The sequence below is a fragment of the Oncorhynchus nerka genome, linkage group LG18 (genome assembly GCF_034236695.1).
Source record: "Oncorhynchus nerka isolate Pitt River linkage group LG18, Oner_Uvic_2.0, whole genome shotgun sequence".
NCBI classification, from domain to species: domain Eukaryota; kingdom Metazoa; phylum Chordata; class Actinopteri; order Salmoniformes; family Salmonidae; genus Oncorhynchus; species Oncorhynchus nerka.
Genome location: NC_088413.1, coordinates 55,977,955 through 56,004,273, shown reverse-complemented (window position 1 = coordinate 56,004,273; position 26,319 = coordinate 55,977,955). Strand labels below are relative to the sequence as shown.

The 26,319-nt window shown below is 44.6% G+C and overlaps 1 protein-coding gene across 1 annotated transcript; it reads left to right on the top strand.

The window, feature by feature from the left end:
- Positions 1–1,556: 1,556 nt before the first annotated feature.
- Positions 1,557–24,850, top strand: LOC115146158 (hypoxia-inducible factor 1-alpha). Its single transcript, XM_029688048.2, has 14 exons — positions 1,557–1,927; positions 16,066–16,259; positions 16,569–16,711; positions 16,829–16,913; positions 17,229–17,544; positions 17,818–17,924; positions 18,093–18,240; positions 18,407–18,693; positions 18,787–18,983; positions 19,105–19,227; positions 22,897–23,159; positions 23,270–23,366; positions 23,491–23,596; positions 23,704–24,850. The coding sequence occupies exons 1-14, from the start codon at positions 1,896–1,898 to the stop codon at positions 23,865–23,867; spliced, it is 2,262 nt and encodes a 753-aa protein (XP_029543908.1). The 5' UTR covers positions 1,557–1,895; the 3' UTR covers positions 23,868–24,850.
- Positions 24,851–26,319: the final 1,469 nt, after the last annotated feature.

The window sequence follows — 26,319 nt, the reverse complement described above, 5'->3', positions numbered from 1 at the left end:
GGCAGCAATTACAGCCTTGAGTCTTCTTGGTTATGATGCTACAAGCTTGGGGAGTTTCTCTGTCAGGTTGGATGGGGAGCATAACTGCACAGCTATCTTCAGGTCTCTGCAGAGATGCTCAATTGGGTTCAAGTCTGGGATCTGGCTGGGCCACTCAAGGACATTCAGAGACTTGTCCCAAAGCCGTTCCTGCGTTGTCTTGGCTGTGTGCTTAGGGTCATTGTTCTGTTGGAAGGTGAACCTTCGCCCCAGTCTGAGGTCCTGAGTGCACTGGAGCAGGTTTCCATCAAGGACCTGTCTGTACTTTGCTCCGTTCATCTTTCCCTTGATCCTGACTAGTCTCCCAGTCCCTGCCGTTAAAAAACATCCCGCATGATGGCCAGAGTTCAATCTTGGTTTCATCAGATCACAGAATTTTGTTTCTCATGGTCTGAGAGTCCAAGTGGGCTGTCATGTGCCTTTTACTGAGTGACTTCCGTCTGGCCACTCTACAATAAAGGCCTGATTGATGGAGTGCTGCAGAGATGGTTGTCCTTCTGGAAGGTTCTCCCATCTCCACAGAGGAACTCTGGAGCTCTGTCAGAATGACCATAGGGTTCTTGGTCACCTCCATGACCAAGGCACTTCTCCCACGATTGCCTTTCCAAATCATGTCCAATCAATTGAATTTACCACAGGTGGACTTCAATCAAGTTGTAGAAACATCTCAAGGATGATCAATGGAAACAGGATGCACCTGAGCTCAATTTCGAGTCACATAGCAAAGGGTATGAATACTTAAATAAGTTATTTCTGTTTTTATTTTTTATAAATGTGCAGACATTTAAAAAAAAAACTGTTTTCATGTCGTCATTGCGGGATATTGTGTGTAGATTGATGAGGGGAAAAAATGTAATCCATTTTAGAATAAGGCTGTATCTGATAACTTTCTGAATGCACTGTATGCGTGAGTGTGTGGGTAGAGTCCAGTGAGTGTGCAGAGTCGGTATAAGAGAGTCAGTGTAATAAAGCGTCAATGCAATAGTCCAGGTAGATATCCAATATACATACTGTTGCAGGCTACACACCTGTTCTATTAATATACACACCATTTATATATATTTATACCCCGGACTCTGGCATTGCTCGTTCTGTCTTAATGTCTTGTTATTATTTTTTACACGTTTGAATCATGTGTTTATTGTTATTGTATTACTATAAATCACTGCACTGTTGGAGATAGAAACATAAGCATTTCGCTGCGATAACATCTAAAATCTGTGTATGCGATTCATTATGTATAGACTAGTACTGAACGTATTTTTACATAACGTTTGCAGAGCTAGACTAATGGGACTTTGAATTGAATGATCATGGGCTTCAAAGATATCATATTCATCGTCTCCTCAAGCACAGGTAGAGAGAGGTTCACTCTAAACCCTTACCCCTACCCATTTTTATATGTAAACTTCAATTTGATCGGGACGTCCCAAGGACCCCGGATAGCAGGGGCGGGTTGCGATAGCGCGCGCTCCCGAAAAGGCCAGGAAGAAGTGGGAGGGGATAAGCAGCTGATCAGCTAGCTGCTATGCTAACTAGCTACAACATTGTTCCAAGCAACCTCTCCAGCGTGGCACCTCATGCCATTTCGAAGGAATGAAAACACATTCTTCTGCACTCATGTTTTGACTTTCCGCGATGGAGGCTTGACCTCTCCGAACTGCATTGATCAACGACACTTAAGGAAAACATAAGTTACGGATTTAATTGTTTTAATAGCTACGTGGATTTTTTTCGCTCATTTCCGTACGGGCCCGACAAACACAGTTTGATAGCTAACGTTAGCTAACGTCACAGTACAGTAGCTACTGATTGTTCGAGTTTGTGCTCAGAAAGTCGGTTGTCCTCATCCTGAAATGGACACAGGAGTTGTCCCCGAAAAGAAAAGGTACGTTAACCTCTAGTTTACTAGCTCGCCAATGTTTAAAAAAAAAATCGAAATAAATAGATAGCTAGCTTCTGTTATATTTTTTTAACGTTATATTTTGATGCATTTGCGTAGCTAACGTTACCACAGTAGCTAACTATATAGATAACAAGGTAAAGCTAGACTAGCCAACTAGCTAGATAGACAACTATACTTAAAAAAAAAATATATATATATATATATACATACACACACACACACACGCACACACAACGTTAGTTAGCTAGTAACTACCAGCTAGCTTGTTAGTTGTCTGATAGTTAACTAAGCTTCATGATGTTTTAATAAGCGATCGTTAACTTGCTAGGTTCTTCTCTCCGGTAAGGGATAGTGTACAGCCAAGAGGTCGCAAGATGTGGGTATGTGATTCAATCTGTATCGCTGAAGTTCAGCGTTACAGCGCGATTAAAACGTCAAGGTCATTTTTGTTTGAGCTGACATACTGTCGTCCATGTAGTATATGTGGACACTCCTTCAAATTAATGGATTCGGCTATTTCAGCCACATCCGTTGAAAGCTGCATAAAATCGAGCACACAGCCATGCAATCTCCATAGACAAACATTGTCAGTAGAATGGCCCGTACAGAAGTATTTCAACGTGGCATACTATCATTGTAATCCACCTTTCCACAAGTCAAATGTCTGCCCTGCTAGAGCCACCCTGTTAAACAGTTTGTGCGGTTATTGTGAAGCGGAAATGTCTAAGAGCAACAACGGCTCAGCTGCAAGGTCATAGGCTACACAAGCTCACAAAATGGGACCACAGAGCGCATAAAAATTGTCTGTCCTCGATTGCAGCACTCCCTACCGATTTCCAAACTGCCTCTGGAGGCAACGTCAGTACAATAACTTTGTCGGGAGCTTCGTGAAATGGGTTTCCATGGCCGAGCAGCCGCACACAAACCTAACATCACCATTCGCAATGCCAAGCGTCTGCTGGAGTGGTGTACTCTGGAGCTGTGGAAACACGTAATATGGAGTGATGAATCACGCTTCACCATCTGGCAGCCCGACGGACCAATCAGGGTTCGGCGGATGCCAGGAGAATGCTACCTGACCCAATGCTTCATGCCAACTGTAAAGTTTGATGGAGGAACAATGGTCTGGGGTTATTTTTTGTGGTTCGGGCTATGCCCCTTAGTTCCAGTGAAGGGAAAATGTAACACTACAGCATACAATAACATTCTAGACAATTCTGTTCTTCCAACTTCGTGTCAATAGTTTAGGGAAGGCCCTTTCCTGTTTCAGCATGGCAATGCCCCCGTGCACAAAGCGAGGTCCATACAGAAATGTTTTGTTGAGATCGGTGTGGAAGAACTAGACTGGCCTGCACAGAGCCCTGACCTCAACGCCATCGAACACGTTTGGGATGAATTGTAACGCCGACTGCGAGCCAGGCCTTATCGCCCAGCATCAGTGTCCGACCTCACTAATGCTCTTGTCGCTGAATGGAAGCAAGTCCCTGCAGCAGTGTAACAACATCTAGTGTAAAGCCTTCTGAGAAAAGTGGAGGCTGTTATAGCAGCAAAGGGAGGGACCAACTCCATGATTTTGGAATGGGATGCGAGTACTTTTTGCCATGTAGTGCATGCAGCGTTTACAGTGAATGCAGTCTCTGAACGCGGCAACATTGCCTTTAAATTTCTGTCGCACTATAGCGCTGAACTTCAGCGATACGGATTGAATCGAGCCCTTACCCTGTTGGCTACCTTGACCTTCTTGGTCCTGAGAAGACAAATGTGACATGTTCGACCAAGGTATACACAGGAATGTTGATATGCCACACCTATCAGGTGGATGAATTATATTTGCAAAGGAGGAATGCTCTCAACAGTTGAGAGGAATAAGCTTTTTGTGAGTATGGAACATTTCTGGGGTTTATTTCAGCTCATGAAACATGGGACCAACGCATTACATGTTGCGTTTTATGTTTGTTCAGTGTAATTTGGTGTAGTCCTACAATGACGAGATGGCGCCGGAGAACAAGGCTGACGTTTTACGTATTCCTAACCAATTGTTTTTTTGTTTGTTTCTTTGTTTGTAATTTTTTTTATACTTACTTTGTACATAATGTTGCTGCTACCATCTCTTATGACCAAAAATATATTTTGGGCATCAGAACTGCTATTACTCACCACTGACTGTCAGAATCCTTTTTTTCCTTTAACAAGTCTGACGTGCCCGACGTGAATCGTATACTGCTCTCTCGGGAACAGGCCCAGATCCCCGTCATTTGAGTGAAGAGAAGGCAGAGCAAGGGGCCAGAGGGCGGTCGTAGGCGATCAAATAGACTAGAGGTCGACCGATTAATCGGAATGGCCGATTAATTAGGGCCGATTTCAAGTTTTCATAACAATCGGAAATCAGTGTTTTTGGGACAACGATTTGGCCAAATAAAATAAAATAAAAATGTAAAACCTTATTTGAACCTTTATTTAACTAGGCAAGTCAGTTACCTTCTTGACGCTACCCATCCCTGTCGTGGGATCATTTTCGTCAGCAACCGCTGAATAGCATAGCGCAACAGTCAAATAATATTAAAAAAATATTCATGAAATCACAAGTGCAATATTTCAAAACACAGCTTAGCCTTTTGTTAATCCACCTGTCGTCATTTTGAAATGATGCTTTACAGCGAAAGCAATCCAAGCGTTTGTGTGAGTCTATCGATAGCCTAGCATAGCATTATGTATACTTAGCATCAGGAAGCTTGGTCACGAAAATCAGAAAAGCAATCAAATTAACTATTTACCTTTGATCTTCGGATGTTTTCACTCACGAGACTCCCAGTTACACAACAATTGTTCCTTTTGTTCCATAAAGATTATTTTTATACCCCAAAATACCTCCGTTTGTTTGTCGCATTATGTTCAGAAATCCACAGGAAAGAGTGATCGCGACAACGCAGACGGAAATGCCAAATAGTCTCCATAATGTCCACAAACATGTCAAAAGTTTTTTTAATAATCATTTCTCAGGTAGTTTTTATAATATATATCAACCGAGTGTGTAGCTTTTTCCATAACAGCGGGAGGAACAAAGGCGGCTTTACTCAGTTGCGCAAAAACTCACTCTGAGGGCCCCCACCTATCCACTTACGCAATGTGATCTTTCATGCTCATTTTTTCAAAATAAAGGCCTGAATCTGTCTAAAGACTGACACCTTAGGGAAGGTGGTTGATATCCATTTAAATGGAGGATAGGCATGCATAGGAACAGAAGGGTTTCAAAATAAGAGACACTTCCTGATTGGATTATCCTCAGGCTTTCGCCTGCAATATCAGTTCTGTTATACTCACAGACAATATTTTGACAGTTTTGGAAACTTTAAGCACCAGCTTTCATATGTTCTCATGTTCTGAGCAAGGAATTTTAAACGTTAGCTTTTTTACACATATTTCACGTTTACTTCTCCAACACTTTGTTTTTGCATTATTTAAACCAAATTGAACATGTTTCATTATTTATTTGAGGCTAAATTATATTAAGTTAAAATAAGTGTTAATTCAGTATTGTTGTAATAGTCATTATTACAAATAAAAAATATAAAAAATTGGCTGATTTGAATCGGTATCAACTTTTTTTGGTCCTCCAATCGGTATCGGCGTTAAAAAAATCATAATCGGTCAACCTCTAGAGTAAACACCCACTTCCCTCCTTTCTGCTAGCAAATGTGCAATTCTTGGAGAATAAAATCTACAAGTTACGCGGATGATTAAACTACCAACTGGACATTAAAAACTAACATCTTATGCTTCACGGAGTCGTGGCTGAACGACAACAAGATCAACATACACGCTGGCTGGTTATGCGATATACCGGCAGGATAGAACAGCGGCGTCTGGTAAGATATGGGGCGGCAGACCTAAATAACAGCTGATGCACAATATCTAAGGAAGTCTCGAGCTATTGCTAGCCTGAGGTAGAGTATCTCATGATAAGCTGTAGACCACACTACCTACAGAGAAAGTTTTCATCTGTATTCTTCGTAGGTGTTAACATACCACCACAGTCAGAGGCTGGCACTAAGACAGCACTAATGAGCTGTATTTCTCCATAAGCAAACAAGAAAATGCTCAGCCAGAGGTGGAGCTCCTAGTAGCCGGGAACTTTAATGCAGGGAAACTTAAATTTGTTTTACCAAATTTCTCTCAGCCCTTAAATGTGCAACCAGAGGAAAAATAACTCTGGGCCACCTATACTCCACACACAGAGATGCATACAAAGCACTCCCTCGCCCTCCATTTGACAAATCTGACCATAATTGTATCCTCCTGATTCCTGCTAACAATCAAAAATTAAAGCAGGAAGCACCAGTGACAAGATAAAAAAATATATAAAAAAGTGGTCAGCTGAAGCAGATGCTACGCTACAGGACTGTTTTGCTAGCCCAGACTGGAATATGTTTTGTGATTTCTCCGATGGCATTGAGGAGTACACCACATCGGTCACTGACTTTATCAATAAGTGCATCGAGGACGTCCCCCCCACAGTGACTGTACGTACATACCCCGGGACTCTAACCTGGAAGCGTAAAAGAAATCCCGCTATGTCCTCCAACGAACCATTAAACAGGCAAAGCATCAATACAAGGCTAAGATCGAATCGTACTACACCAGCTCTGATGCTCGTCGGATGTAGCAGGGCTTGCAAACCATTCCAGACTACAAAGGGAAGCACAGCCGAGAGCTGCCCAGTGACACGAGCCTACCAGACGAGATAACTTCTATGCTCACTTGAGGCAAATAACACTGAAACATGCATAAGGGCACCAGCTGTTCCGGAAGACTGTGGTCACGCTCTCTGCAGCCGATGTAAGACCTTTTTAAACAGGTTAACATTCACTAGGTGGGCCAGACACATTACCAGGACGTGTACTGCGAGCATGCGCTGACTAACTGGACAGTGTCTTCACTGACGTTTTCAACCTCTCCCTGTCCGAGTCTGTAATACCAACATAGTGCCTTTGCCCAAGAACACTAAGGTAACCTGCCTAAATGACTACCGACCCGTTGCACTCACGTCTGTAGCCATGAAGTGCTTTGAAAGGCTGGTCATGGCTCACATCAACACCATCATCCCAGAAACCCTAGACTCACTCCAATTTGCATACTGCCCTAACAGATCCACAGATGATGCAATCTCTATTGTACTCCACACTGCCCTTTCCCACCTGGACAAAATGATCACCTATGTGAGAATGCTATTCATTGACTACAGCTCAGCGTTCAACACTATAGTACCCTCCAAGCTCATCACTCAGCTAAGGAACCTGGGACTGAACACCTCCTTCTGCAACTGGATCCTAGACTTCCTGACGGGCTGCCCCAGGTGGTAAGGGTAAGTAACAACACATCTGCCACGCTGATCCTCAACACAGGAGCCCCTCGGGGTGCGTGCTCACTTCTCTCCTGTACTCCCTGTTCACTCAGGACTGCATGGCCAGGCACGACTCCAACACCATCATTAAATTTGCCGATGACACAACAGTGGTAGGCCAGATCAATGACGAGACAGCCTATAGGGAGGAGGTCAGAGACCTGGCCGTGTGGTGCCAGGACAACAACCACTCCCTCAATTTGATCAAGACAAAGGAGAGGATTGTGGACTACAGGAAAAGGAACGGCGCACGCCCCCATTCTCATCGACGGGGCTGTAGTGGAGGAGGTTGAGAGCTTCAAGTTTCTTGTTGTCCAATTCGCCAACAAACTAACGTGGTCCAAGCACACCAAGACAATCGTGAAGAGAGCACCACAAAACCTATTCCCCCTCAGGAGACTGAAAAGATTTGTCATGCGTCCTCAGATCCTCAAAAGGTTCTACAGCTGCACAATCGAGAGCATCCTGACTGGTTGCATCACTGCCTGGTATGGTAACTGCTCGGCCTCCGACCGCAAGACACTACAGAGGGTAGTGTGAACGGACCAGTACATCACTAGGGCCAAGCTTCCTGCCATCCAGGACCTCTATACCAGGCGGTGTTAGAGGAAAACCCTAAAAATGGTCAGACTCCAGCCACCATAGTCATAGACTGTTCTCTCTGCTACTGCATGGTATGCGGTACCAGAGCACCACGTCTCTAGGTCCAAGAGGCTTCTGAACAGCTTCTACCCCCAAGTCATAAGACTCCTGAACATCCAATCAAATGGCTACCCAGACTATTTGCATTGCCCCCTCTTTTACCCTGCTGCTACTCTATCATCTATCCGTAGTCACTTTAATAACTCTACCTGCATGTACATATTACCTCAACTAACCGGTCCCCCCCCCCCCCCCCCCCCCCGTATAGTCTTGCTATTGTTATTTTACTATTGCTCTTTAGTTACTTGTTACTTCTATTTCTTATTCTTACTCATATATTTTTAAACTGCATTGTTGGTTAGGGGCTCGTAAGTAAGCACGTGACTACTAATATTTGGTATTTCAACTCTGTTATCTTGTCTGAAATAATATGAACAATGTCATTGTGAAGAGGTTAATCTATTGGAAGATACTGCTGTTAGTGATTTTTCTTTAAAATATTCCAAATTCAATTTGAAGTTGTTGTTTGGCCCATCTATAATTTCAGTGGTTTAGTTGCCATTGGCCCACTTAGAGTGAACCGAGGTAGGCTGGAAAATGGTTTTGTTTGTGTTGAGTATAACATTCTCTGGGTGTAGGTGGGCAGAATTTAGACATGTAGGGAATATATTTATGTATGTTGTGAGGTTTGACTCATACAGGGGGCTAAACGTGTTACCTTTTTATTGACCATGTAGTTCTTATTTTACTTAGAACTGCTAAAATGAATTCGGGAACATCCGCTCTACTTACACAACACTGCTTTGCCCACAGGTTTTATATAAATGGAAAGCAAAACCATTGCAAAAAGTAGCAAGGTTATTTTAATGTTATGGTACACTGATTTTGTGTGTGGCAGTCTACACAGGTTGTTGTGATCTGATTTCTTAATCACTGAGAGCCTGACGTCAATGGGAGTTCCTGGCACGAAGTGTGTGTGACAATTCACTGGGTGAATTTAATTGGAACTTTCTGTGTACCTTGGCCAAATGAAGGGAAAGGCCATTACGCTGAACATACCATCTGTTTTAATATTTTATATATATATATATATATATATATATATATATACATACATACACACACAAGTAGTCCTATCGGTATTTCATGATCTGTGGTCTTAAATATATTTATCATAGGCATAGGGCTAGCCTACTTCCTGTTCTGTACTAAACCTGTAGCTACAGGATGGACCTATCATGAGCTTCATTTTATACAAGAGCATCAACCCATAGCCTGGAGCGATTGTGTCTGAGATTGAGCAATTTGGTTTTGTGAGATACATGCAGGCTGTAATACAATTTGTAGAAATCAGACATTTGTAATTTATCACTGGTCAATTGAAAAGAGGTTAGAACAGCTTGTGAACAGTGTTTTGCACAGTGCTCTACTGTCCTCTGGGGCACTTTACAGCCTGAAAGAGGTTATGTAACACAACAGACGAGGCTATGTTTTCCTTCACACTGGACGCTAGTGACAGATCACCCCAAACAGTTCCAAGTAAAAGCAGGTCAGTCCATTTTATTAAATCAGTCAGGGAATGGGGTTACAATAAAATTGATGATGCCTTTCTACAGCACTGAATGTGAGACTTGTCTTTTGACCCATGTCCACCTGTTTGCATGACTGAGCTTTATCCTCAAGTCTTATATAATATATTTGTTGTTATTATAAAACAGGGCAATTAAGACTAACATTATACAACAGATGTGATAGTTAGGCCTATGATATATCTGTGAGACCATGCATGTGCGTAGAGATGTTTTGTAATGGTGGCCTCTCTTAGCCTTTGTTTTCAGCCTATACTTGTGATTCTGATGAGGATCAATGCAGTGCTTTCCCTGCTTTTTAGACAAAGGAAAAAACAGCCTCCCATCTGTACTGTGGATGGGGCAATGCACAATTAAAACTGCAGCAGAAGATTCCTGTATGCTGTACTTGCCTTTGTTTGTACTGCACAGAGTTCACTTTGTAGAATTTGACCTCCAACCTAAACCAGCACCTTTTCAAATAGTTGTCCAGGGAATTCCTGTCTCTGCATAAGCCATAGTTGTCAGTTAAATCTGAATATAATCCTTACGAATACTAAGCACAGAGATATTTTTCTAAATGCTAGGTTAGATTTTCATGTGGCTGATTTCCACAGGTGAAGACCTAGATACTCAGATTTTTAAAATTTTGATCTGCCTCTTAGCAGCAGTGGTTGGTTAGTTGAAAGATATTGCTCTGGGCTGTGGCCAGGTCTCTGTAACAGGGGCCCGGAGGGTGAGAAGTGTGTTTATGCTATGCAGAACTGGTTGCGTAACACACCGGATCATCTTTCAAACTCGGACCCCAGAGAGGCAGACAGTCAGGTCCTGATGTAGTCTGGCAGAGCTGACGTAGGCGAGTTCCCCAACTGGCGGCCTGCGGGAAGAATTGGGCCCATGGGTGGTTTTATTTGTCCCCCCCAAGCTTTCTGAGCAAAAAAATAATATATACATTTGTAATTGTTGGAAATGTAAAAAATCATTTCAATTTAAGAAATATGTTCGCAAGTATTCTTACACAAGAGGGACACTTGATCGTATACAAATGTAGGCACAGGTTTGAAATTGTTTTAGTCAAACATTATAACTGTTTGAGCATCTAATTATTTGTAATTATGTTCCGGCCCCCTGACCATTCGCTCAACAAAAAAATCGTCCAGCGGCTGAATCTTGTTGATTTTATCCCTGGTATAAATATTTGGCCTCCGCTGACTGAGCTCCTGACCTGCACAGTCAGCTTGAGGCACAGACTGACTGACTGCCAGCCTGTCTGTTTGACTTCAGGCTGAGGGAATGCATGAGTTAGTCTCATCCAGGGTTTCCATTAGCCAGTAATAGCCAGCTTTTTGTCCTATTTATTAATGAATTAATATTAAATTGGCGCCTACCAATTGTCTGGGAGAAGGAAAAAATGGCATTGTGAAATAATGCTTTTTAGCTTATTCATTGATGGAAATATCAGTCGAGGGGAAATGCATTTGACTGGTCATGCTTATCGGTCTATAGGTTAATTAACTATGTGGAATTAAATTGGTTTGTGTGTACAGTATATTCGTTGTGTATCTTATCACATTGTGCAGCATACCGATACAGAGCCTTTGAGTGGAGACTCTGTCAGGGAGTGTGAGAGCTGCTGCCATAGCATCTCAACAGCCAATGCATAGGCAATGGCAGGCAGGCTTCGTCAGCACGTCACACCACTTTGCAATGAGCTGGAGGCAGTATGCATTTTGAAGGCATATACTTAATTGTTTGAAACTTGAATGTTTTCTTACATATTATGAGGCATGTCTTACCTTGCTTCAAAGTAGCCTAGACAAAATTGGACCATATCCATGGAGGCTATTATTTGATCAACTAATTTTCATTTTACAGTAAGTAGCCAAATGGCACAATCGTAGTCATATTAGTAACCCATGCTAGTTTGTTGCATATTAGATCTCCCTTCTTTCTAAATTTCAAACAGATATTTTCATCTGCCCTGTAAAACTGCTTGCATGTGCAGTGCTCTTTTGATAAGTGTTTTCTTACTAATTGCATTATAGAACAAACATTCACGTGTAGCATACTGCCCTGTGCGCATTGCTGCTCTTATAATGTGAACAAATCATAGTTTAGCAACATTTTAAGCTTAACATTGTGTTCTGTGGCATCACTCATACATTTTTTTACTTTTTTGTATTTTTCTGTAGCCTAGACAAACTGACCAATAGAATAGGTCAACTTTTCTACTATGGGACATAAGCTAGTGATTTTGCCATTCGTTACTCGTCTTGAAAAGTAAATGTAGACCGTTTAACATCTTCAAATTGCGCATCAGAATTATTTAAGAAGGACCGCACATTGTTGCTTCCCTTTTTATATGAATTAGCATAATCTAAATGTGGATTACTGCAACTCGCTGTTGGCTGGGCTCCCTGCCTGTGCCATTAAACCCCTACAACTCATCCAGAACGCCACAGCCCGTCTGGTGTTCAACCTTCCCAAGTTCTCTCACGTCACCCCGCTCCTCCGCTCTCTCCACTGGCTTCCAGTTGAAGCTCGCATCCGCTACAAGACCATGGTGCTTGCCTACGGAGCTGTGAGGGGAACGGCACCTCAGTACCTCCAGGCTCTGATCAGGCCCTACACCCAAACAAGGGCACTGCGTTCATCCACCTCTGGCCTGCTCGCCTCCCTACCACTGAGGAAGTACAGTTCCCGCGCAGCCCAGTCAAAACTGTTCGCTGCTCTGGCCCCCCAATGGTGGAACAAACTCCCTCACGACGCCAGGACAGCGGAGTCAATCACCACCTTCCGGAGACACCTGAAACCCCACCTCTTTCAGGAATACCTAGGATAGGATAAAGTAATCCTTCTCACCCCCCCTTAAAAGATTTAGATGCACTATTGTAAAGTGGCTGTTCCACTGGATGTCTTAAGGTGAACGCACCAATTTGTAAGTCGCTCTGGATAAGAGCGTCTGCTAAATGACTTAAATGTAAATGTGATTTCTGTCATTCTGAGCACTGTGGGTGGACTCGGTAAATTCTTCATATGTCTGTTAAAATGCTGCTGGTCAAATTGTCCTTTGTCTCATCATGCACATTATGCAAAACCTGCAGACATTCAGTGAGAACAGGGCTCTACAGTGCAACCATTATATTCACATATGCGCCTAACTATTTTGCTGTGTGACCTAGACTTTCAATTTAAGAATCTAGCTTTAATAGCTGACTTTTTTTCATTGCTCCTACATTTTTCAACTTGAAGAATTCCAAATATTTTGGTCACAAAGCAGATCTTCATCTAGGCTACTCATGTAGGACAACATGTAGACCTACATACAGGTGGATCAGCTTCTGTCAACTGTTTAGTAGGGATGTGTTTCTGTACTCTAAAAATGTTGGGAAATGTGCAGGCTAGTAGTGCATTTTTATATAAAAACAATGTCAATTCAATTATCTGATGCATTTTCTTCATTTTCAGACAGCCTCTAAACATAATTATGTTACTGTAACTTTGTAACAGATCAATTACATTTCAAGTTTCTGAGGGCTTTTATATCGTCTTTATTTTTGTGGGGAATGCTGCACACTTTGTTTGATTTACGCTCCTTAATGTAGGGTTATGAGTCCAACTCAGCAGAATCCCCTGGTATGCATTGGTGTCTACAATCTCTACATGCCTCTATACATCCGGACCAGACCGACAATAAGCAAAGCATGTGATCACATTTGGGAGATAAAAATGCAAACTCTGAAGGGGATTGAAAGATGTTTTATTGTCTTTGTTTTCAGCGGGCCTTTTTTCAGCATCAATAAAACCTCCTTTCAATTCCCTTTGAGCTTTTCTAAAGTACAGTGCGTACAGAAAGTATTCAGACCCTTGACTTTTTTCACATTTTGTTATTTTACAGCCTTATTCTCAAATTTATTATAGTTTTTAGCACCTCATCACTCTACACACTACCCCATAATGACAAAGCAAAAACAGGTTTTTATACTTTTTTGCAAATGTATTAATTAACTCACATATGTATTCAGACCTTTACTCAGTTGAAGCACCTTTGGCAGTGATTACAGCCTCGTCTTCTTGGGAATGACGCTACGAGCTTGGCACACCTGTATTTGGGGAGTTTCTCCCATTCGTCTCTGCAGATGTCAAGTTGGATGGGGAGTGTCGCTGCACAGCTATTTTCAGGTTTCGCTGAGCGCTCTGGAGCAGGTTTTCATCAAGGATCTGTTCATCTCTCCCTCGATCCTGTCTATTTTCCCAGTCCCTGCCGCTGAATAACACCCCCACAGCATGATGCTGCCACCACCATGCTTCACTGTATGGATGGTGCCAGGTTTCCTCCAGGTGTGAAGCTTGGGTTTCTGGCTAAGAGTTCAATCTTGGCTTCATCAGACCAGAGAATCTTGTTTCTTGTGGTCTGAGTGTCCTTTAAGTGCCTTTTGGCTCACACCAAGTGTGCCTTCATACCTTTTACTGAGGATTGGCTTCAGTCTGGCCACTCTACCATTACTGCCTGATTGGTGGAGTGCTGCAGAGATGGTTGTCCTTCTGGAAGGTTCTTCCATCTCCACAGAGGAACTCTGGAGCTCTGTCAGACTAACCATCAGGTTCTTGGTCACCTCCTTGACCATGGCCCTTCTGCCCCGGTTGCTCAGTTGAACTGGGCGGCCAGCTTTAGAAAGTCATGGTGGTTCCAAACTTCTTCCATTTACGAATGATGGAGGCTAGAGGCTACTGTGATCTTGGGGCCCTTCAATGTTGTAGACATTTTTTGATACCCTTCCCCAGATGTCTGCCTCAACACAATCCTGTCTCGGAGCTCTGCGGACAATTCCTTTGACGTAATGGCTTTGTTTTTGCTCTGACGTGCACTGTCAACTGTGGGACCTTGTATAGATAGGCGTGTGCTTTTTACAAAATCATGTCCAATCAATTGAATTTACCACAGGTGGACTTATATCAAAAGGTCTGAATACTTATGTGAAGGTATTTCTGTTTTAATAAATTTGCTCAAATTTCCTAACCTGTTTTTGCTTTGTCGTTCAAATTAAATTGTATTGGTCACATACACATGGTTAGCAGATGTTTTTGTGAGTGTAGCGAAATGCTTGTGCTTCTAGTTACGACAGTGCAGTAATATCTAACAATTCCACAAGTACCTACTACACACGTCTAAGTAAGGAATGGAATAAGAATATAGATAAATATATGGATGAACAATGTCAGAGCGGCATAGGCTAAGATGCAATAATATAGAATACAGTATATACATATGAGTTGAGTAATGCAACATATGTAAACATTATTAGTGGCGTTATTAAAGTGACTAGTGTTCCATTTATTAAAATGGCCAATGATTTTAAGTCTGTATGTTGGCAGCAGCTTGTATGTGCTAGTGGTGGCTGTTTAACAGTCTGATGGCCTTGAGATAGTAGCTGTTTTTCAGTCTCTCTGTCCCTGCTTTGATTGCACCTGTACTGACCTCGCCTTCTGGATGATAGCGGGGTGAACAGGCAGTGGCTCGGGTGGTTGTTGTCCTTGATGATCTTTATGGCCTTCCTGAGACATCTGGTAGTGTAGGTGTCCTGGAGAGCAGGTAGTTTGCCCCCGGTGATGCGTTGTGCAGACCCCTCCACCCTCTTGGGAGCACTGCGGTTGTGGGCGGTGCAGCTAACGTTCCATTATGGGGTATTGTGTGTAGATATTTTTTTATTTTGTAATAAAATGTGTAAGGGGTCTGAATATTTTTGAATGCACTGTATGAAGCCTGTAATTGAGCTCTATTACACCAGCCAATATGTTTTAACATCCCCTCCCTTAATGGAGAATCACTCTGGCCTAGTTTTGTATTCGGACCTCTGAGGGACCGATCTTCGAGAATCCGAGGTCTAGCCTGCATTCTTAGGTTTTTTTCACGTTTCAGAAGAGGCTCCTTTGTTCCTGCAATGGTCATTGTTGCATGCAGTGTACACTTTAAAGGAATAGAGTCAAATACTTTTTTGTTTTCATGTGTTTGTTTGTTACCGTTCCATTGATTCCATTCCAGCCCTTACAATGAGCCTGTCCTCCTATAACTCCTCCCACCTGCTTCCTCTGTAAGTGTATGTGTTCCAAAAGAGCTCTGTCTGTCCCTCCTTGCTGTCTCAGTAGTGGAAGATGGGACTGTTGGCAGAAAATGTTAGGATGATAGGCGGTGCACCAAGCAGGCAGAGTGGAGGGAGTACTGCACATCACACACAACCAAGCCCCGTCTCCTTGGCAATCACTCCATGGGTTATCGCTGCGCTTCCAATCAGACTGAGCCAGCGTATGTAAATGAGCCTGCTGTGGTGAGATGGCTGGACTGAGAGCTTGTTGCTGACCCTGCATCCTTCACCTCTGTGTCTGGCCAGTGGCTGAGTGAGCAGCTCACAGAGAAGAGCAGGCAGACACCACAACAATGCAAGCCCTGGTGGTGTGTGTTTGGTCTGGACCCAGACTCTAACTTGCCTTGATTGTCCTGTCTCCAACAGCAGGGTGAGCTCGGACCGGAGGAAGGAGAAGTCCCGGGATGCGGCGCGATGCAGGAGGGGGAAGGAATCTGAGGTGTTCTACGAGCTGGCCCAGGAGCTGCCCCTGCCCCACAGTGTCACCTCCAACCTGGACAAGGCCTCCATCATGAGACTGGCCATCAGTTACTTGCACATGAGGAATCTGCTGAGCAAAGGTCAGTACCCCAGGGGAAGGAGGGGGAGGATATATATGTTTGTAGTGTCCAAAGTACCTTGGAGGTTAAGTGGTGGGTGTACGAGAGAGAGATGGTGAAGAGATGAGCAGCCTTTGTTAGCCAGGGCAGCTCTGGGAGATCTATGAACGTGCAGACAGGAGGATATAGATCCTTTTGTCCTCCTGCCTCTGTGCACTCTTTCTGTGTATGTCCTAGTGCCTTGCCCCACAAGCATGTGCGTTGGCTTGTAATCATATATCCCAGTCACCACGCGGTCCCTTCTGCTACCTCCTTATTCTTTCTCTCTAGACGATGAGGAGGAGAGTGAAATGGACTCCCAGCTGAATGGCTCCTATCTGAAGGCTATAGAGGGCTTCCTCATGGTGCTGTCTGAGGACGGGGACATGATCTATCTCTCTGAGAATGTCAACAAGTGCTTGGGTCTGGCACAGGTAGGTCAGAGACCACTGACTAGGACAGACCGATAAAGAATGCAGATCTTTTTGCTATTCTTCCCTTTGCTTGAACATGTTTGTTTCTAAATGTCTTTCCTCTCTGTCCATGGACAGATTGACCTGACAGGACTTAGTGTGTTTGAGTACACACACCCCTGTGACCATGAGGAGCTGAGGGAGATGCTGGTACACAGAACAGGTGAGACGCCCCTATGAAAACACAAACTAAGGTTTCTCCTGAAACAACTGTGTTACACACAGCACTCTGGGATATCAGAGTAACAAATAGTGCAGCGCTGAAGTTTAGCAGCTCAGAGCAAAACCGAGTCAGAACCGGTTGTCATTTCCCCCCACCATCCCTGAGGTCAGTGATTAGTGGGCTACAGTCTTCCCATGGCATTCACTCTGCTTCACTGGTAAACTGCTACATTCCTTTTTGCACATCACACCAACACTAAATGTAATTTTTTATTTCTTCACCTCAGTCTCATCTCTCTCTCCTCTGTCTGTTCAGGGACCTCTAAAAAGTCCAAGGAACCAAACACAGAACGCAGCTTCTTCTTGCGGATGAAATGTACCCTCACCAACAGGGGGCGCACTGTCAATGTCAAATCAGCCACCTGGAAGGTTCTCCACTGCTCAGGCCATGTGCGGGTCCATGAATCCCCAGCTGAGCAGAGCCCCGGTGGGCACAAGGAGCCGTCCGTCCCCTACCTGGTGCTGGTCTGTGACCCCATCCCCCACCCCTCCAACATCGAGGCGCCGCTGGACACCAAGACTTTCCTCAGCCGCCACACACTGGACATGAAGTTCACCTACTGTGATGAGAGGTGAGACTGAGACCTACCACTCCACTGACTGCAGCACCAACGTAATGTAGTAGAATAATACTGAATCTTGCACAAATCTTTATTCCATATCAGGGCTATTGCTGTAAGAATATATGTTGCATAAAAATGTTTTCCCTGAAAAGTAAAATGACTTGTATTCGCACACAAATATTTGAGGAAAAGAATAGGAAGCTCCTGAATGTAGTGCCACAGAGCCACCTGGTGTCCAATAAACAGTAGGATTAACCTGTCCCCTATCTCTGTGTTGTCAAGGATCACTGAGCTGATGGGCTATGATCCAGAGGACCTGTTAAATCGCTCTGTGTATGAGTACTACCACGCCCTGGACTCAGACCACCTCATGAAGACTCATCACAACTGTAAGCACCCCTACCAAAACATGACCATGCAAAGATATTCCCCCGGAAAGCAGACAGGCTGGAAATGTCCAATGTTCGCAATAGGCTTCGGTACATAATACAATGTTCAAGCTACTTGCTGTCTCTTTTCTCATAGTTTTTTCTCACCCTCTTTCTTCGTCTCTCCAGTGTTTGCGAAGGGCCAGGTGAGCACAGGCCAGTACCGCATGCTGGCTAAGAGAGGAGGCTTTGTGTGGGTGGAGACTCAGGCCACTGTTATCTACAACAACAAGAACTCCCAGCCCCAGTGTGTTGTGTGTGTCAACTATGTGCTCAGGTATAGTTATGGACCCCAGAGTGTGTTTTAAATAGGATAGTTTGAAGGGGGGGTTTAAACTGTCTAGGGGACTGACTCCACTAGGTTTTGACTCAAACAATCAGATGTTCACTTTGTAAGGGGGAGTAATGCATTGATATGTAACTGTTTTTGGCTCCTGCTACAGTGGCATTGAGGAGGAGAAGATGATGCTGTCTCTGGAGCAGACGGAGGATATGAAGCCTGTGAAGAAGGAGCTGGAGGAAGAGGAGAGGTCTGAGCCAGAGGTGTCCCCTGTGCTCCTGAAGGAGGAGAAGAGCCCAGAGCTGGATGTGATCAAGCTGTTCACCCGGGCGGTGGAGACCCAGCCCCTGTCCAGCCTGTATGACCGACTGAAGGAGGAACCAGAGGCCCTCACCCTTCTGGCCCCGGCCGCTGGAGACACCATCATCTCCCTGGACTTCAGCAGCCCCGGTCAGTAGAAATGAACAAGATAATTAGTGATAGGACTCACACTTTACTGGTCCCAACACAGACTCTTTGACCCCCTCTTTCCTGTCCCTGCAGACTCTGACATCCTGCAGAAGGAGGTGCCTCTCTACAAGGATGTGATGCTGCCCTCCACCAGTGACAAGCTGGCCCTGCCACTCTCTCTGCTGCCCCCCAGTGATCAGCACCTGGTCCCCAACACCTCAGTGGACACCACTGAGGTGTCCACTGGTCCAGACTCCTCCAGCACCCCAGGCAGCCACAGCTTCACTGAGGTGAGCAGGGATATCACATCCAGATAGAGACCCTTTGAAACTGCCTATCAGGAAATCAATGGAAAGTTTATGTCAAAAATTCTCAAATACTAGTCTTTAACCAATGTAATGTCATCTGCAGCCTGACAGCCCATTGGACTTCTGTTTCCCAATGGAGTCTGACATCAGTGCTGAGTTTAAACTGGACATGGTGGAAAGACTGTTTGCCATCGACCCAGAGCCAAAGACTCCTTTCACCTTACAGGTACGGTACCAATCTATGGTGAGACATTGTGGGTAGACTAGCTGTATTAATATACATTTAAAAAATCCTCACTATTTGTAAGTTTGCTACAATATCCATGTGTGACGATCAGGAACATTTCACAAGTTTGAGTTACACACTCAGCATTGGAGTCAATATGGGCCAGCATCCCTGTGGAATGCTTTCGACACCTTGTGGAGTCCATGCCCTGATGAATTGAGCCTATAAAGGGAGGGGGGGGGTCGTCAACTCAGTATAAGGAAGGTGTTCTTAATGTCTTGTACACTCAGTGTATGACTTGAATGTGAGTTTGAATTCTTTGGTCAATCGTATGCATATGGTCATTTATGGACCATAATGGACTTCACCATCATCTCAGTACAATGGTAGACCCGAATGAAACACAATCACACCACTCTCACTTGAGTATCTTACCTAGTTATTTTCAGACTTAATTTTTCTCTTTTGTAGCTTTGTCAACTGTGTGTGTGTTTTCTATACCAGTTTACGCCACTCCCTGTAGGCTTTACAGACACTCCCCACCCCTTGGCTACAACCCTTTTAATTTAGTTTACTCTGTGGGCACAACCCATGTGGATTCCTAGTCACAACCCATGTGAATTCCTAGTCTCTGGCAGCGTTTGGAACTGCCGATCTGCGGTCAAGAATGCAGAGTTCATCTCGGCCTCTGCTGACCTTTGGTCCCTTGACTTTTTGGCCCTGACAGAGACATGGATCACCCCTGAGAACACTTACTCCAGCCGCTCTCCATCTGACTACGTTTTCTCTCCTAGTCCGAGAGCATCTGGTTGTCGTGGTGGTGGAACAGGGCTACTCATTTCTCCTGAAGTGGAGATTTTCTAAATTTCTCTACTCACCTGTCCATCTCCTCATTTGAATTCCATGCTGTCACTCACTTGTCCGCTCAAGCTTAACATTGTCATCTATTGCCCACCAGGTGCTCTTAGAGTTCCTCAATGAGCTTGACACCTTAATAAACTAATTTCCTGACAATGGCTCACCTCTCTTCACACTTACCGACTTCAACCTCTCGACATCTGCCTTAATTTATTTCCAACCTTGCCTCTTTTGACCTCACCCTTTCCCAGTCCCTTTCCCACTTTCCCAGTCCCCTTCCCACTTTCCCAGTCCCCTTCCCACTTTCCCAGTCCCCCTCCCACTTTCCCAGTCCCCCTCCCACTCACAAGGCAGGTAATACGCTTGATCTCACCCTTTCCCAGTCCCCTCCCACTCACAAGGAGGTCAAGCGTATTACCTGCATCTTAACTAGAGGCTGTTCACCTACTAATTACACTGCAACCCCCCTCCAGGTCTCTGATCACTACTTTGTTTCATTTTCTGTCTCCCTCTCCTCCAACCCTAACCACTCAGCCCCTACCCAGATGGTCATGCGCAGCTGAAATCTTCGCTACTTTCTCCTCTTCTATCCTATCATCTCCCTTCTGCTAAATAATTCTCCCTCCTGATTCTGCCTCTTCGACCCTACTATTCTCCCTTTCCGCAGCCCGTGACTCACACTGTCTCCTTTCCTCCCGTCCGGCTCAGCCCTCCCCACCTGCTCCCTGGCTGAGTGACTCTTTGCGAGCTTACAGAACAGGGCTGCGGGCAGGAAAACTAAACTTCCGGAGGACCTATCATCCTGTCACTCCCTACTCTCTACCTGCTCTTGGTCTGTATCTGCTGCTAAAGCCACTTTCTATGACTGTACATTTCAAGCTTCTGCCTCTAACCCTTCTCCTCCCTCCCTAATCCTCCACCCTCTTCCTCCTTCTCTGCAGAGGACTTTGTCAGCCACTTTGAAAAGAATGTTGATGACATCCGCTCCTCATTCACTCAGCCTAATGAGTCCACTGGTCCCACTCACTCAGAACCACCCTACGCCTTGACCCCTTTCTCCCCTCTCTCTCCAGATGAAGTCATGTGACTAATGAGGTCCAGCCGCCCAACAACCTGCCCGCTCAACCCAGCCCCTCCTGCCTTCCCCAGAACATCTCTGGGAACTTCTGTTCCCTCATCAACTCATCCATCCCCTCTGACTTCAAAATGGCCAGAGTCACTCCCCTCCTCAAGAAACCAACACTAAACCTTTCTGACGTCAAACTATGGACCGGTGTCCCTTTCTTTTATTTCCATAACACTAGAGCGTGGTGTCTCTGACCAACTCTCTCGCTATCTCAGAACAATCTTCTTGACCCTAACCAAGACTGCTCTTCTCTGCGTCAGTCTCTCCTCACTGCCAAAGCTGACTCTCTCCTCTGTTCTCATCCTCCTAAATCTATTCTCAGACTTCGACACCATAAACCATCAGATCCCCCTCTCCACCCTCAGGGCTGGACGTCTCAGGCTCTGCACACTCTTGGATTGCATCCTACCTGGCAGGCCACTCCTACCACTGACATGGAGAGGATCTGTGTCTGCTCCACGTACTCTCACTACTGGTGTCCCCCAGGGCTTGGTTCTTGGCCCTCTTCTCTCTATACACCAAGCCACTCTGCTCTGTCATATCCTCACATGGTCTCTCCTATCGTTGCTATTCTAATGACTTTCAACTACTTTTTTCTTTCCCCCCCTTCTGACACCCAGGTGGCGACACGCATCTCTGCATGTCAGGCAGATATCTCCGCTTGGATGTGGTCCTACCACCTCAAGCTCAACCTCGACAAGACGGAGCTGCTTTTCCTCCCGGGTAAGGCCAAGATCTCGCCATCGCGTTTGAAAACTCCACGGTGTACCCCTTTGAGAGTGCAAGAACGTTCGTGTGACTCTGGACAACACCCTGTCGTTTTCAGCAAACATCAAAGCAGTGGCTCACTCCTGCAGGTTCATGCTCTATAACATCCGTGGAGTACGACCCTACCTCTCACCGGAAGTGGCGCGTGTCCAAATCCAGCTACTTGTTATCTCCAGTCTGGACAACTGCATCTTACTGTTGGCTGAGCTCCCCGCTTGTGCCGTCAAACCCCTGCAACTTATCCAGAATGCTGCAGCCCGGCTGGTGTTCAACCTTCCCAGGTTCTCCCATACTCCTCCAGTCGAAGCTCGCATCCACTACAAGATCATGGTACTTGCCTACGGAGCAGCAAGAGGAACTATCTCTCCATACCTTCAGGCTATGCTGAAACCCTACACCAGGGTTCCTTGACTGGCAGTCTGTGGGCCGAAGTTTTCTGAGCAAAAATACATGTAATTTTTTCAAATTTTCATTGTCTGACATTAAATACTTTAAAAACACCTGGAAATCAGCTTCAATTGATTTTTCATTTTGAGAATCTATTCCCAAGTATTCCCACGCATAGTAGACACACGTGATCGTATACAAATGTATTGAAATGATCATGTTTTAGTCAAATTGTATATCTGTTTGGGATTCTAGCATTCTGTTCTGCCACCTCTGGTCTCTTGGGCCTCTCGCCCCCCTACTAGTGCTGACTTTGCTGATAGCTACTTTATTGAGGAACATCTTACTTAGTATGACTGATATGTGGTCCCACCTAGTTATCTTAAGATGAATGCACTAACTGTAAGTCGCTCTGGATAAGAGCGTCCGCTAAGTGACTAAAATGTCAATGTAAATCAGCTGGTATGAGGAAGAGATATAACTTGAATCAGGGAAGAGATGATCTGATATGTGCTTGTTTCCACCTGTAGGCCATGGAGGACCTGGACCTGGAGATGTTGGCTCCGTACATCCCCATGGATGATGACTTCCAGCTGCGCACCCTGTCTCCAGAGGAGCCTCTGTCTTGTGGCCCAGCCCAACCCCTAGAGTGCTCTTCTGTGCACCTCACCCAGGAGGTCCACCGCTACCCTGGCTCCCCCTTCAATGCCCCAGGCAGCCTGGCAGCTTCCCCAGCCCTGGCAGCCCCGGAGCCAGCAGATAGCTCTTGCCCTGCTTCCTTACTCACCAAGACGTAAGCCCCCCTACACACACACAAACAGACACACTCCCTCAAACTGAGCCTCTCCTCAAAACAAAACACTGTGCTGACATGGTGTGTGTGACTGACTTGTTGTGCTCCAGGGTGCCTCAGATGGACAGGGAGATCTCCCTTAGGTCACTGGCCTCCCAGAATGCACAGCGCAAGAGGAAGATGTCTCTGTCTCAGGCTGTCGGAATAGTAAGTGTGTAGGAAAGTTCTTATCAATTCATTATGTGTAAAATGTTTTTCATTTTAGTTGAGATATTGTGTTCAAAAACATTTTGGCTCATATTGAGTGCTTATCTGAATCTGTTTTTCCCAGGGGGGATTGCTCCAGGACCGTCCTGGTCCAGGTAAAAAGCTCAAAGTGTCTGAGCTGAGCCACGCTGATGCTCCCTCCAACAGGACCATACTGCTCCTGCCTACAGGTAGTTTGTCCTCGAACACCAAACAGCCGAGGCCTGGTATTATGCCTCTGCATGTTTTACACATCGTTTACATGAAACAATGACACTAATGACCCATATTCTCTTAGACCTGGCAAGCCGTCTGCTTGGCATCTCATCGGAGGGCAGCGGCTCACCCTTCACCCTTCCTCAGCTGACCCGATATGATTGTGAGGTCAACGCCCCCGTGGGGGGTCGCCAGATCCTGCTGCAGGGCGAGGAGCTCCTGAGTGCCCTGGACCAAGTCAACTGAGTCAACGCTTAGCCTGCCCCCTGCTGGACCAGACCAGACACTACAACTTCTCCTCATTCACTCTGTCCCCACCCACTGCCCCTTTATTTGTCTCTCTCTGTATCAGTGATCTTATAGTTTGGCTGCTGTCTGCATCCACCAAGTGATATCTGCAGCGTTAGAGTTAGTGTTGGGGATGTTGTAGTGTTTGCAGGTAGAGGCACCTAATTGTTTCTTTCTCGGGAGTCTCTGACAGCAAACGTATGGCACCTCCATGGATGGCTCTGTTGTATCAGGTCTCCATGAAAACCGGCGGTGCTACTGCCAGCAGTGTATTGTAAGCTTCAGTCGCACAATTTATATTTTCTTAAAAAGAAAAAAAGATTACCAGCAATCTATATTAAGCCTTTTAAAAAGTAGTTTTAATGGAATTTCAACCATTTTATTTTACTTTTTCCTCTGCATTCTTAAGTCGTGTATAACAATACTATTTGGTCCAGAAGGTATTTTTGAATGTTATATCCCCATTACTGGTTACCAGTATTTTAGGCAAATGCATTAAATGTGTAGTCATTCAGTACTTGTCACTTTATTACTTTACTACTGTATGTGTGTGTTTGTTACTGTGCATAGACCAGGGGAACATTCAGAGATTGCTTAAATGCCTTGTCATGAATAATAAATACATGTGTGCGGTATAATTAGATCTAAATCCGTTTGTTTTTAAGATTGGAGGATTGGCCCCTCAGTTTGATCATGTAATCAATACATTTTTAGTTGTCAGACCCAAATGGTTTATTTAGATTGAAGTAACATGTACTTCTTTAGCACCATCATACGATCATATTTTACCAGTATAATTCTCATTTATTAGTAGCAAGTGTTACTCTTGCATACCTGTTTTCTCAGTTGTCTGTTTTATGGTATTGGTCCACATACTGCAGTTTTGGGTTTCTTTCATGCTTCCTGTTGCTGTCTAACATAAAATTACTCCCAAAAAATTATAGCCTTGGTTGTTTTTCTTCTTAAATATTTCTACTCTTTAATGTGAACATGGAATATTGTGATGTCATTATTGTATTACACAAGCAATTAAAAAGATATATTATACTGAGCCTAACAAACCTCTTAATAGTTTATTAGGTGCTTTACATTTGTCCTATTTCACACATGTAAGTGTGAATTGGAAATGACACCCTCAAAGTGGGGTCAGAACCAGGGATCAGCCATTATTGACAGCAGCTCTAGAGCAATTAGGGTTAAGTGTCTTCCTCAAAGGCACATCAACAGATTTTTCACCTCGTCTTCTCAGGGATTTGAACCGGCAACCTTCCTGCCCCAACACTCCTATCAGCTAGGCTACCTGCCACCCTGATAAACACTTGAAATATATACTGAACTGCGCCAAGTGGCACAGCGGTCTAAGGCACTGCATCTCAGTGCAAGAGGTGTCACTACAGTCCCTGGTTCGATTCAAGGCTGTATCATCTCGACATGATTGGGAGTCCCATTGGGCTGCGCACAATTGGCCCAGCGTTGGCCGGGGTGGGCGTTATTGTAAATAAGAATTTGCCTAGTTAAATCAAATTTAAAAATGCAACATGTAAAGTGTTAGTGCCATGTTTCATGAGCTGAAATAAAAGATCCCAGATCTGACACGTGGCATATCAAGAAGCTGATTAAAAAGCATGCTTTAAAATGTGCAGATGTCTCAATGCCACAGATGTCTCAAGTTTTGAGGGAGTGTCTCTGAATGTCTTAACACTTTTTTGGTTACTACATGATTCCATATGTGTTATTTCATAGTTTTGATGTCTTCACTATTATTCTACAATGTAGAAAATAGTAAAAAATAAAGAAAAACCCTTGAATGTGTAGGTGTGTCCAAACTTTTGACTGCTACCATATACAAAGTATGTGGATACCCCTTCAAATGAGTGGATTCAGCTACACCCGTTGTATAAAGTCGAGCAGACAACCATGCAATCTCCATAGACAAACATTGGCAGTAGAATGGCTTTACTTGAAGAGCTCAGTGACTTTCAACGTAGCACTGTCACGATGCCACCTTTCCAACAAGTCAGTTCGACAAATTTCTGCCAAGCTTGAGCTCCCCCAGTCAACTGTAAGTGCTGTTATTGTGAAGTGGAAAAATCATCTGTCCTTGGTTGCAGTATTCACTACAGAGTTCCAAACTGCCTCTGGAAGCAACATCAGCACAATAACTGTTTGTCGGGTGCTTCATGAAATGGGTTTCCATGGCTGAGCAGCCACACACAAGCCTAAGATCCCTATGTGCAATGCTAACCCAGCTGGAGTGGTGTAAAGCTTGCCACCATTGGACTCTGGAGCAGTGGAAAGGCATTTTCTGTAGTGATGAATTACGCTTCACCATCTGGCAGTCCGATGGATGAATCTGGTTTTGGCAGATGCCAGGAGAACGCTACTGGCCCGGATGCATAGTGCCAACTAT

Bases quoted from the DNA above. Each gene is read 5' to 3' on its own strand.
- LOC115146158 (XM_029688048.2), top strand. From the start codon at position 1,896: ATGGACACAGGAGTTGTCCCCGAAAAGAAAAG. The intron at 16,914-17,228 runs GTGAGACGCCCC...CTGTCTGTTCAG, and splicing joins GATGCTGGTACACAGAACAG to GGACCTCTAAAAAGTCCAAG. The intron at 18,694-18,786 runs GTCAGTAGAAAT...CTGTCCCTGCAG, and splicing joins CCTGGACTTCAGCAGCCCCG to ACTCTGACATCCTGCAGAAG.